General features: G+C 54.5%; 3 gene segments (V, D, J or C); all 3 read right to left on the bottom strand.

The window, feature by feature from the left end:
• Positions 1-3,432: 3,432 nt before the first annotated feature.
• Positions 3,433-3,972, bottom strand: LOC129148216 (immunoglobulin lambda variable 2-11-like). The segment is given in 2 exon segments: positions 3,433-3,815; positions 3,927-3,972. Coding segments are annotated over 2 exon segments (429 nt in total).
• Positions 3,973-5,654: 1,682 nt separating this feature from the next.
• LOC129148063 (immunoglobulin lambda variable 2-11-like) lies at positions 5,655-6,446 on the bottom strand. The segment is given in 2 exon segments: positions 5,655-6,298; positions 6,401-6,446. Coding segments are annotated over 2 exon segments (429 nt in total).
• A 227-nt stretch (positions 6,447-6,673) lies between these two features.
• LOC129148215 (immunoglobulin lambda variable 2-14-like) lies at positions 6,674-11,627 on the bottom strand. The segment is given in 3 exon segments: positions 6,674-6,796; positions 8,395-8,792; positions 11,582-11,627. Coding segments are annotated over 3 exon segments (567 nt in total).
• Between the last annotated feature and the right edge of the window lie 144 nt (positions 11,628-11,771).

Below are 11,771 nucleotides of genomic sequence, written 5' to 3'. Positions count from 1 at the left end.
CAAGCAGGTTGCACCCGGAGAACCATTCAGGGTCTTGAGCAGAGGGCATTTCTGAGAGGAAACATCCTTTCCCTCAGATCCCCACCCCACACCTTCCTTGGTCATGGGAAGTACTGGGAGCCCGAAAAGAAAGGAAGGAAGGAAGGAAGGAAGGAAGGAAGGAAGGAAGGAAGGAAGGGAGGGAGGGAGGAAGGAGGAAAGGAAGGAAGGAATGAAAAGAAGGAGGAGGGAGGGACAAATTAAGGGAAATTAAACTTTTTCTTTATTGTCTTTCCCACTTCATTAGTGGAGAACTGGATCCAGGTTGGTCTGCGCAGTTGTGGGAGGCCCAGGAATTTGAAGTGAGGATTTCCCAGAGGATTGTGGGAAATGGACCCAGCAAGACCAGCAGGGGCCTTGCTGTGGCTGTTGTAATGAACGCTTTGGAATGAGGGGCCTTCTGGATGCACAAGCAAAGGCAGTAAACCAGAGTGCATGCCTCCTGTGGATTTTGCGGGAGAGGGGAGAAGAGCTAAGAAAACATGCTGCATTCTCAAGGCTCTAGGAGAGATGGGAGGAGGGGACAGAGGATGAAAACTCCAGGCCATGCAGCCTGAGCCCCATGCCCAGGGATGGGAGCATCTTCAGAGCATGGAGGGCGCCTGGGAGCCAAGGGCAGGTTTTGGTCTCACTTCCCCATGAACTTGCACCACTGTGCAGAGTACCACTGCTTGATAATGAGCAACAGTGATAATCAGCCTCGTCCTCAGCCTGCAGCCCAGAGATGGTCAGGGTGGCCGTGTTGCCAGACTTGGAGCCAGAGAAGCGCTCAGGGATCCCCGAGGGCCGTTGTGTGACATCATAAATCAGGAGTTTGGGGGCGGTGCCCGGGCGTTGTTGATACCAGGAGACAGCATTAGAATAACCGACATCACTGCTGCTTCCAGCACAGGAGATGGTGACTGACTGTCCCGGGTTCCCGGACACGGAGGGAGGCTGAGTGAGGGCCGCCTGGGCCCAGGACCCTGAAAAGAGCAACAACACACTCTGGTGAGCTCAGTGCTGGGCGCGGGGGAGCCTGAGGAGGAGGCAGAGAGTGAGCCCAGGTGTCCCCGGGCCCCTTCCCTGGAGCCTCACCTGTGCCCTGAGAGAGGAGGCTGAGGAGGAGCAGAGCCCAGGCCATGGTGGAGGTGCCCTGAGAGCGCTGCCTTCTGAGACCCCAAGCCTGAGCCTGGCTCCCCCAGACCTCTCTTATCCCCTCCCCCTGCCTCACGGAGGGAGGGGCCTCCATGCAAATCCATTTCCTGCACCTGCCTGTCTTTTCCCTGCTCTGACCTGACCCTTGATCTAGAGCAGTGATGGGCAACCTTTTGAGCTTGGTGTGTCAAACTTCGCCAAAAAAACTCAGCATAACTCGGGTAGTGTGTCACTTTGAGGACAAAACTAACTGCAAGATCTAGTCGCAAATGTTTCATCCTCAGGAGCAGCAAATGTTTCATCCTCCGCATGCGGCCGCGTGTCATCAGAAATGGCTACGAGTGTCAGTGCTGACATGCGTGTCATAGGTTCACCATCACTGATCTAGCGGCTTCTGCACACCAGACAGCAGAGCTGACCTGAGACATTATGTCGGACATGATTTACTCGCCCGGGACCCACTGAGACCACAGGAGAGGGACCAGAGGCCACCTTGGAGGTCCCTGTCCCTCCTCTTTGGGCATCCACGCGGTTCTTGGCTAAGGAGGACGGGGACTCCCCTCGGAGACACTGGGAGGAGGGAGGACAGGCTCTAGGTTGGCTTTTAGAACTCCAGTCACTCCGTTGCCCAAGAATCATGGGCAAAGCTGGTTTCTCCCAGTTTTTCTCCGCCTTCCCTTGATGCTCCTCAGTTGAAATGAGTTCTCAGGTATCTCTTGTCTAATCACCGCACCGTCTGAGGCTCAGGAACATTTACTGCCACCCCCAGAAGTGGAAACATTGGGACTCAAAGGATACAGGACACCCCCTCCACCACAACCCACTCAGCGGAAGGGCCTGGTAAGCACCCAGGAAGACTTTCTGCAGGTCAGGGCTGAACCCCAGCCAGCACCTTCCCCAAATGCGGACAACGCTGCCCCCTTGTGGCCTCAGATGATTCAAGTCTAGTCCCAGGCAAGGCAGCGTAGACAATACTGGCCTCAGTGTGAGGTAACAGTGAGATGGTGGGAGTCACTGGTCTGCTCAGAAGCCCATCAGCTGGGCCTGTGGACCGAGTGGACTCGGCCCTTGTCTTCGGGGAAACATGATGAGGAACGGGCACATGTCAGTTGTCCTCGTCCTTCCTGCGGGCAGCAGACCTCTTGACTTCACTGGATCCCACCTTGTCCTTGTTCCTCGTCCCATTAGGACCACAAGGCCTCAGAGCCAGTGCTTCAGGGGTCTCTGTTCTCATTTACATTCATTCTGCACACGTGTGCCCATTTAATAAGACATGTCATAGAAATGCTAAGTATAACAGCCACCACAGGAGGCAAAAGGGCCAGTTGCAAATATGACTAATGACCAATATAGCCAAGCATATAAATGCAAAACTCTAATATTTAAACCCAGATTCATGCTGATTCCATGGGGAGTGACTCATATCAACCAATAACTTAGATGGAGAAATGATAACAAATACTCCACTTCCTCTTACTTAGGTGTATTAGTGCTTGTTGATTCATTTTAACTGGGATTGTGGCTGGATATGAGTTGGATTGTTATGAAAAACTTTCAGAATCCCTGAGGAATGGGGGCCCCCTCCAGCAGACACCTTGAAGAACCAAGCATCCATCTGGAAAGATCCATCCAATGGGATGGCCATTCTCCTGCAAGCTGCACCAGGAGAACCATTCAGGGACCTGACCAGAGGGCAGTTCTGAGAGGACACACCCTTTCCCTCAGATCCCCACCTCACACCTTCCTTGGTCATGGGAAGTACTGGGAGCCCGAAAAGAAAGGAAAGAAGTAAGGAGGAAGGAACAAAGGAAGGGAGGTAGAGAGGAAGGAGGAAAGGAAGGAAGGAATGAAAGGAGGGAGGAGGGAGGAACAAAGGAAGGGAAATTAAACTTTTTCTTTATTGTCTTTCCCACTTCATTTGTGGAGAACTGGATCCAGGTTGGTCTGCGCAGGTGTGGGAGGCCCAGGAATTTGAAGTAAGGATTTCCCAGAGGATTGTGGGAAATGGACCCAGCAAGCCCAGCAGGGGCCTCCCTGTGGCTGTTGTAATGAACGCTTTGGAATGAGGGGCCTTCTGGATGCACAAGCAAAGGCAGTAAACCAGAGAGCATGCCTCCTGTGGATTTTGTGGGAGAGGGGAGAAGAGCTCAGAATACACACTGGGATCTCAAGGCTCTGGGAGAGGCAGGAGGAAGGAACAGAGGATAAATCCTCCAGGCCCCGGTGCCTGAGCTCCCTGCCCAGGGAGGGGAGCATCTACAGAGCATGGAGGGCGCCTGGGAGCCAAGGGCAGGTTTTGGTCTCACTTCCCCATGAACTTGCACCGTTGTGCAGAGTACCACTGCTTGATAATGAGCAACAGTGGTAATCAGCCTCGTCCTCAGCCTGCAGCCCAGAGATGGTCAGGGTGGCCGTGTTGCCAGACTTGGAGCCAGAGAAGCGCTCAGGGATCCCTGAGGGCCGAGAGCTGTCATAATAAATCAGGAGTTTAGGGGCCGAGCCCGGGCGCTGTTGGTACCAGGAGACGTAAGTATAACTACCGATATCACTGCTGCTCCCAGCACAGGAGATGGTGACTGACTGTCCCGGGTTCCCGGACACGGAGGGAGGCTGAGTGAGGGCCGCCTGGGCCCAGGACCCTGAAAAGAGCAACAACACACTCTGGTGAGCTCAGTGCTGGGCCCGGGGAGCCTGAGGAGGAGGCAGAGGGTGAGCCCAGGTGTCCCCTGGCCCCTTCCCTGGAGCCTCACCTGTGCCCTGAGAGAGGAGGCTGAGGAGGAGCAGAGCCCAGGCCATGGTGGAGGTGCCCTGAGAGCGCTGCCTTCTGAGACCCCAAGCCTGAGCCTGGCTCCCCCAGACCTCTCTTATCCCCTCCCCCTGCCTCACGGAGGGAGGGGCCTCCATGCAAATCCATTTCCTGCACCTGCCTCTCTTCTCCCCACTCTGACCAGACCCTTGATCTAGATGCTTCTGCACACCAGACAGCAGAGCTGACCTGAGAGGTTATGCCGGACATGTTTTCCTCACCCGGGACCCACTGAGACTACAGGAGAGGGACCAGAGGCCACCTTGGAGGTCCCTGTCCCTCCTACTTTGGCATCCACATGCTGGGACTCCCCTCTGAGACACTTGGAAGACTGGAGGACAGGCTCTAGGTTGGCTTTTAGATCTCCAGTCACTCTGTTGCCCAAGAACCATGGGCAAAGCTGGTTTTTCTCAGTCTTTCTCTCCTTTCCTTGATGCTCCTCAGTTGAAATGAGTCCTCACGTATCCCTTGTCCCAGTCTCCGCAGCGTCTGAGGTTCGGGCACATTTCCTGCCACCCCCAGAAGTGTAAATATTGGGACTCAAGATACAAGACCTCCCCCTGCACCGCCACCCACTGAGGAGAAGGGCCTGGTAAGCACCAGTAAGCCTTCCTGCAGGTCAGGGCTACACCCCAGCCAGCACCTTCCCCAAGTGCGGACAACGCTGCCCCCTGGTGGCCTCGGATGATGCAAGGCAAGCCCCAGGGAAGGCAGCATAGACCATACTGGCCTCAGTGTGAGGTAACAGTGAGATGGTAGGAGTCTCTGATCTGCTCAGAAACCCATCAGCTGGGCCTGTGGACCAAGCAGACTGAATCCTTGTTTCCTGGGAAACCATGGGAGGCCCGGGCACATGCCAGTTGTCTTCATCCTTCCTAAGGAAGCAGAACTCTGACCTTCACCAGGTCCCACCTTGTCCTTAGTCCTCATCCCGTTAAGACCACAAGGAATCAGAGCCCCTGCTGCAGGGGTCCCCGCTCTCATTTACAATCATTCTGCACACGTGTGCCCACGTGCTAAGACATGTCATAAAAATGCTAAGCATGACAGCCACCACATCTATGACTAATGGCCAATAAAGCCAAGTATATGAATTAAAGACACTAATATTTAATCCCAGATCCATGCTGATTGCATGGGGAGTGACTCATTTCAACCAATAACTTAGACGGAGATAATGATAACAAACACTTCACTTCCCCATACTTAGGTGTATTTGTACTTGTTGATTCCTTTTAACTGGGAATGTGGCTGGAAATGACGTGGATCATCGTGAAAAACTTTGGGGATCATTGAGGCATGGGGGCTCCTGCCAACAGACATTTTGAAAAACCAAGCAGCTGACTTGCAAGATTCATCCTAATGTGATGACCTTCCACATGCAGGTGCTCCCATTCAGGAGGGCCATGCAGGGACCTGAGCAGAGGGCAGTTCTGAGAGGACACACCCTTTCCCTCAGATCCCCACCTCACACTCCTTGGTCATGGGAAGTGTTGGGAGCCCGACAAAGAAGGAATGAAGAAAGGGAAAGAGGAAGGTAAGGAAGGAAGGGAGAGGGAGGGAGGGACAAATTAAGGGAAATTAAACTTTTTCTTTATTGTCTTTCGCACTTCATTAGTGGAGACCTGGGTCCAGGTTGGTCTGCGCAGGTGTGGGAGGCCCAGGGATTTGAAGTGAGGATTTCCCAGAGGATTTTGGGAAATCTACCCCTCAAGCCGAGCAGAGGCTGCCTGTGGCTGTTGTAATGAATGCTTTGGAATGCGGGGCCTTCTGTATGCACAAAACACAAGCCAAGGCAGTGGACTTCCTAGAGGGGAGAAGAGCTGAGAAAACATGCTTCGTTCTCAAGGCTCTAGGAGAGGTGGGAGGACGGGACAGAGGATGAAACCTCCAGGCCATTCAGCCTGAGCCCCATTCCCAGGGATGGGAGCATCTACAGAGCATGGAGGGCGCCTGGGAGCCAAGGGCAGGTTTTGGTCTCACTTCCCCATGAACTTGCACCACTGTGCAGAGTACCACTGCTTGATAATGAGCAGCAGTAATAGTCAGCCTCGTCCTCAGCCTGCAGCCCAGAGATGGTCAGGGTGGCCGTGTTGCCAGACTTGGAGCCAGAGAAGCGCTCAGGGATCCCCGAGGGCCGTTTTGTGACATCATAAATCAGGAGTTTGGGGGCCGAGCCCGGGCGCTGTTGGTACCAGGAGACATAATTATAACGCCCAATGTCATTGCTGCTTCCCACACAGGAGATGGTGACTGAAGTCCCAGGAGTCCCGGACACGGATGGTGGCTGAGTGAGGGCCGCCTGGGCCCAGGACCCTGAAAAGAACAACAACACACTCTGGTGAGCTCAGCGGGGAGCCTGAGGAGGAGGCAGAGGGTGAGCCCAGGTGTCCCCGGGCCCCTTCCCTGGAGCCTCACCTGTGCCCTGAGAGAGGAGGCTGAGGAGGAGCAGAGCCCAGGCCATGGTGGAGGTGCCCTGAGAGCGCTGCCTTCTGAGACCCCAAGCCTGAGCCTGGCTCCCCCAGACCTCTCTTATCCCCTCCCCCTGCCTCATGGAGGGAGGGGCCTCCATGCAAATCCATTTCCTGCACCTGCCTCTCTTCTCCCTACTGTGACCTGACCCTTGATCTAGATGCTTCTGCTCAACAGACAGCAGAGCTGACCTGAGACATTATGTCAAACATGTTTTCCTCACCCGGGACCCACTGAGACCACAGGAGAGGGACCGGAGGCCACCTTGGAGGTCCCTGTCCCTACTCCTTGGGCATCCTCGCGGTTCTTGGCTGAGGAATGCTGGGACTCCCGACTGAAACACTGGGAGGAGGGAGGACAGGCTCTAGGTTGGCTTTTAGAACTCCAGTCACTCTGTTGCCCAGGAACCATGGGCAAAGCTGGTTTCTCCCAGTCTTTCTCCACCTTTTCTTGATGCTTCTCAGCTGAAATGAGTCCTCAACTGTCTCTTGTCCCAGGCTCCGCAGCGTCTGAGGCTCTGGGACATTTCCTGCCACCCCCAGAAGTGGAAACATTGGGACTCAACGGGCACAAGACATCCCCCTCCACCGCCCACCCACTCAGGGGAAGGGCCTGGTAAGCACCCAGGAAGACTTCCTGCAGGTCAGGGCTGAACCCCAGCCAGCACCTTCCCCAAATGCGGACAACGCTGCCCCCTGGTGGCCTCGGATGATGCAAGGCAAGCCCCGCAGGGAAGGCAGCTTAGACAATACTGGCCTCAGTGTGAGGTAAAAGTGAGATGGTGGGAGTCTGTGGTCTGCTCAGAAGCCCATCAGCTGGGCCTGTGGACCAAGCAGACTGAATCCTTGTTTCCTGAGAAACCATGGGGAGGCTCGGGCACATGCCAGTTATTCTCATCCTTCCTAAGGAAGCAGACCTCTTACCTTCACCAGGTCCCACCTTGTCCTGGTCCTCATCCCATTAAGACCACAAGGAATCAGAGCCCCTTCTGCAGGGGTCCCCGCTCTCATTTACAATCATTCTGCACACGTGTGCCCACGTGCTAAGACATGTCATAGAAATGCTAAGCATGACAGCCACCACATCTATGACTAATGGCCAATAAAGCCAAGCATATAAATTAAAGACACTAATATTTAATCCCAGATCCATGCTGATTGCATGGGGAGTGACTCATTTCAACCAATAACTTAGACGGAGATAATGATAACAAACACTTCACTTTCCCATACTTAGGTGTATTGGTACTTGTTGGTTCCTTTTAACTGGGATTGTGGCTGGAAATGATTTGGATCATCATGAAAACGTTGGGGATCCCTGAGGAATGGGGGCTCCTGCCAACAGACATCTTGAAGGACCAGGCAGCTGACTGGAAAGACCCATCCAATGGAATGGCTTTTGACATGCAGGCTGCATCAGTAGAGCCAATTCAGGGACCTGAGGGGAGGGCAGTTCTGAGAGGACACGCCCTTTCCCTCAGATACCCACCTCACACCTTCCTTGGTCATGGGAAGTATTGGGAGCCTGAAAAGAAAGAAAAGAAGGAAGGAAGGAAGGAAAAGAGGGAGGGACAAATAAAGGGAAATTAAAACTTTCTTTATTGTCTTTCCCACTTCATTAGTGGAGAATTGGATCCAGGTTGGTCTGCGCAGGTGTGGGAGGCCCATAGATTTGAAGTGAGGATTTCCCAGAGGATTTTGGGAAATGGACCCGGCAAGCTGAGCAGGGCCTGCCTGTGGCTGTTGCAATGAATGCTTTGGAATGAGGGGCCTTCTGGATGCATAAAACACAAGCCAAGGCAGTGAACCCCAGCTCCTGTGGACTTCCTGGGAGAGGGGAGAAGAGCTGAGAAAACACGCTGCGCTCTCAAGGCTCTGGGAGAGGCAGGAGAAAGGGGCAGAGAATGAATCCTCCAGGTCACACTGTTTGAGCCCCCACACCTGGGAGGGGAGCATCTTCAGAACAAGGAGGGCGCCTGGGAGCCCAGGGCGGGTTTTGGTCTCACTTCCCCATGAGCCTGCACTACTGTGGAGAGTGTTATCACTCCTATATGAGCAGCAGTAATAGTCAGCCTCGTCCTCAGCCTGCAGCCCAGAGATGGTCAGGGTGGCCGTGTTGCCAGACTTGGAGCCAGAGAAGCGCTCAGGGATCCCTGAGGGCCGAGTGCTGACATAATAAATCAGGAGTTTGGGGGCCGTGCCCGGGCGCTGTTGATACCAGGAGACGTAAATATAACCACCGATATCACTGCTGCTCCCAGCACAGGAGATGGTGACTGACTGTCCCGGGTTCCCGGACACTGAAGGAGGCTGAGTGAGGGCCGCCTGGGCCCAGGACCCTGAAAAGAGCAACAACACACTCTGGTGAGCTCAGTGCTGGGCCCGGGGAGCCTGAGGAGGAGGCAGAGTGTGAGCCCAGGTGTCCCCGGGTCCTTCCCTGGAGCCTCACCTGTGCCCTGAGAGAGGAGGCTGAGGAGGAGCAGAGCCCAGGTCATGGTGGAGGTGCCCTGAGAGCGCTGCCTTCTGAGACCCCAAGCCTGAGCCTGGCTCCCCCAGACCTCTCTTATCCCCTCCCCCTGCCTCACAGAAGGAGTGGCCTCCATGCAAATCCATTTCCTGCACCTGCCTCTCTTCTCCCTACTCTGACCAGACCCTTGATCTAGAGGCTTCTGCACACGAGACAGCAGAGCTGACCTGAGAGGTTATGCCGGACATGTTTTCCTCACCTGGGACCCACTGAGACCACAGGAGAGGGACCGGAGGCCACCTTGGAGGTCCCTGTCCCTCCTCTTTGTGCATCTACGCGGTTCTTGGCTGAGGAGGATGGGGACTCCCCTCGGAGACACTGGGAGGAGGGAGGACAGGCTCTAGGTTGGCTTTGAAAACTCAAGTCACTCTGTTGCCCAGGATCCACTGGCAAAGCTGGTTTCTCCCAGTCTTTCTCCGCCTTCCCTTGATGTTCCTCAGTTGAAATGAGTCCTCACCTGTCCCTTGTCCCAATCTCTGCAACGTCTGAGGCTTGGGAACATTTCCTGCTACCTCCAGAAGTGGAAACATTGGGTCTCAAAGGATACAGGACATCCCCCTCCACCGCCCCCCCACTCAGGGGAAGGGCCTGGTAAGCACCCAGGAAGAGTTCCTGCAGGTCAGGGTTGAACCCCAGCCAGCACCTTCCCCAAATGCAGACAACGCTGCCCCCTGGCGGCCTCCGATGATGCAAGGCAAGCCCCAGGGAAGGCAGCTTAGACAATGAGGTCCTCAGTGTGAGGTAACAGTGAGATGGTAGAAGTCACTGGTCTGCTCAGAAGCCCATCAGCTGGGCCTGTGGACCAAGCAGACTGGATCCTTGTCTCCTGGGAAACCATGGGGAGGCTCGGGCACATGTCAGTTGTCCTCATCCTTCTGGCGGGAAGCAGACCTCTGACCTTCACTGGGTCCCACCTTTTCCTTGGTCATCGTCCTGTTAGGACCACAAGGCCTCAGAGCCCATGCTGCAGGAGTCCCCGTTCTCACTTACAGTCCTTCTGCACAGGAGTGCCCACGTGACAAGACATGTCATAGAAATGCTAAGCATGACAGCCACCACAGGAGGCAAAAGGGCCACTTGCAACTATGACTAATGACCAATAAAGCCAAACATATAAATGAAAGATTTATAATATTTAATGTAACTAATATTTAATCCCAGATCCATGCTGATTGTAAGGGGAGTGACTCATTTCAACCAATAACTTAGACGGAGAAAATGATAACAAAGACGTTACTTCACCATATTTAGGTATATTTGTACTTGTTCATTCCTTTTAACTGGGATTGCAGCTGGATATAAGTTGGATCATCATGAAAAACTTTGGGGATCCCTGAGAAATGGGGGCTCCCTCAAGCAGACATCTTGAAGGACCAAGCAGACTCCTGGAAAGATCTATCCAATGGGATGGCCTTCAACAAGCAGGTTGCACCAGGAGAACCATTCAGGGTCTTGAGCAGAGGGCATTTCTGAGAGGACACATCCTTTCCCTCAGATCCCCACCTCACACCTTCCTTGGTCATGGGAAGTACTGGGAGCCCGAAAAGAAAGGAAGGAAGGAAGAAAGGAAGAAAGAAAGGAAGGAAAGAAGGAAGGAAGGAAGGAAGGAAGGAAGGAAGGAAGTAAGTAAGGGAGGAAGGGAGGGAGGAAGGAAGGAAGGGAGGGAGGAAGGAAGGGAGGGAGGAAAGGAAGGAAGGAATGAAAAGAGGGAGGAGGGAGGGACAAATTAAGGGAAATTAAACTTTTTCTTTATTGTCTTTCCCACTTCATTTGTGGAGAACTGGATCCAGGTTGGTCTGCGCAGGTGTGGGAGGCCCAGGAATTTAAAGTGAGGATTTCCCAGAGGATTCTGGGAAATGGACCCAGCAAGACCAGCAGGGGCCTCCTGTGGCTGTTGTAATGAACGCTTTGGAATGAGGGGCCTTCTGGATGCACAAGCAAAGGCAGTAAATCAGAGTGCATGCCTCCTGTGGATTTTGTGGGAGAGGGGAGAAGAGCTGAGAAAACACGCTGCACTCTCAAGGTTCTGTGAGAGGCCAGAGGAAGGGGCAGAGGATAAATCCTCCAGTCCCCGCCGCCTGAGCCCCCACACCAGGGAGGGGAGCATCATCAGACCAATGAGGGCAGCTGGGGACCCAGGGCAGGTTTTGGTCTCACTTCCCCATGAGCCTGCACCACTGTGGAGAGTGAACCCACTCCTATATGAGCAGCAGTAATAGTCAGCCTCGTCCTCAGCCTGCAGCCCAGAGATGGTCAGGGTGGCCGTGTTGCCAGACTTGGAGCCAGAGAAGCGCTCAGGGATCCCCGAGGGCCGTTGTGTGACATCATAAATCAGGAGTTTAGGGGCCGTGCCTGAGCGTTGTTGGTACCAGGAGACATCATTAGAATAACCGACGTCACTGCTGCTTCCAGCACAGGAGATGGTGACTGACTGTCCCGGGTTCCCGGACACGGATGGAGGCTGAGTGAGGGCTGCCTGGGCCCAGGACCCTGAAAAGAGCAACAACACACTCTGGTGAGCTCAGTGCTGGGCCCGGGGAGCCTGAGGAGGAGGCAGAGAGTGAGCCCAGGTGTCCCCAGGTCCCTTCCCTGGAGCCTCACCTGTGCCCTGAGAGAGGAGGCTGAGGAGGAGCAGAGCCCAGGCCATGGTGGAGGTGCCCTGAGAGCGCTGCCTTCTGAGACCCCAAGCCTGAGCCTGGCTCCCCCAGACCTCTCTTATCCCCTCCCCCTGCCTCACGGAGGGAGGGGCCTCCATGCAAATCCATTTCCTGCACCTGCCTCTCTTCTCCCC

Source organism: Eptesicus fuscus, chromosome 23 (assembly GCF_027574615.1).
Source record: "Eptesicus fuscus isolate TK198812 chromosome 23, DD_ASM_mEF_20220401, whole genome shotgun sequence".
Lineage (NCBI taxonomy): Eukaryota > Metazoa > Chordata > Mammalia > Chiroptera > Vespertilionidae > Eptesicus > Eptesicus fuscus.
This window is presented reverse-complemented; position numbering and strand designations above follow the sequence as displayed.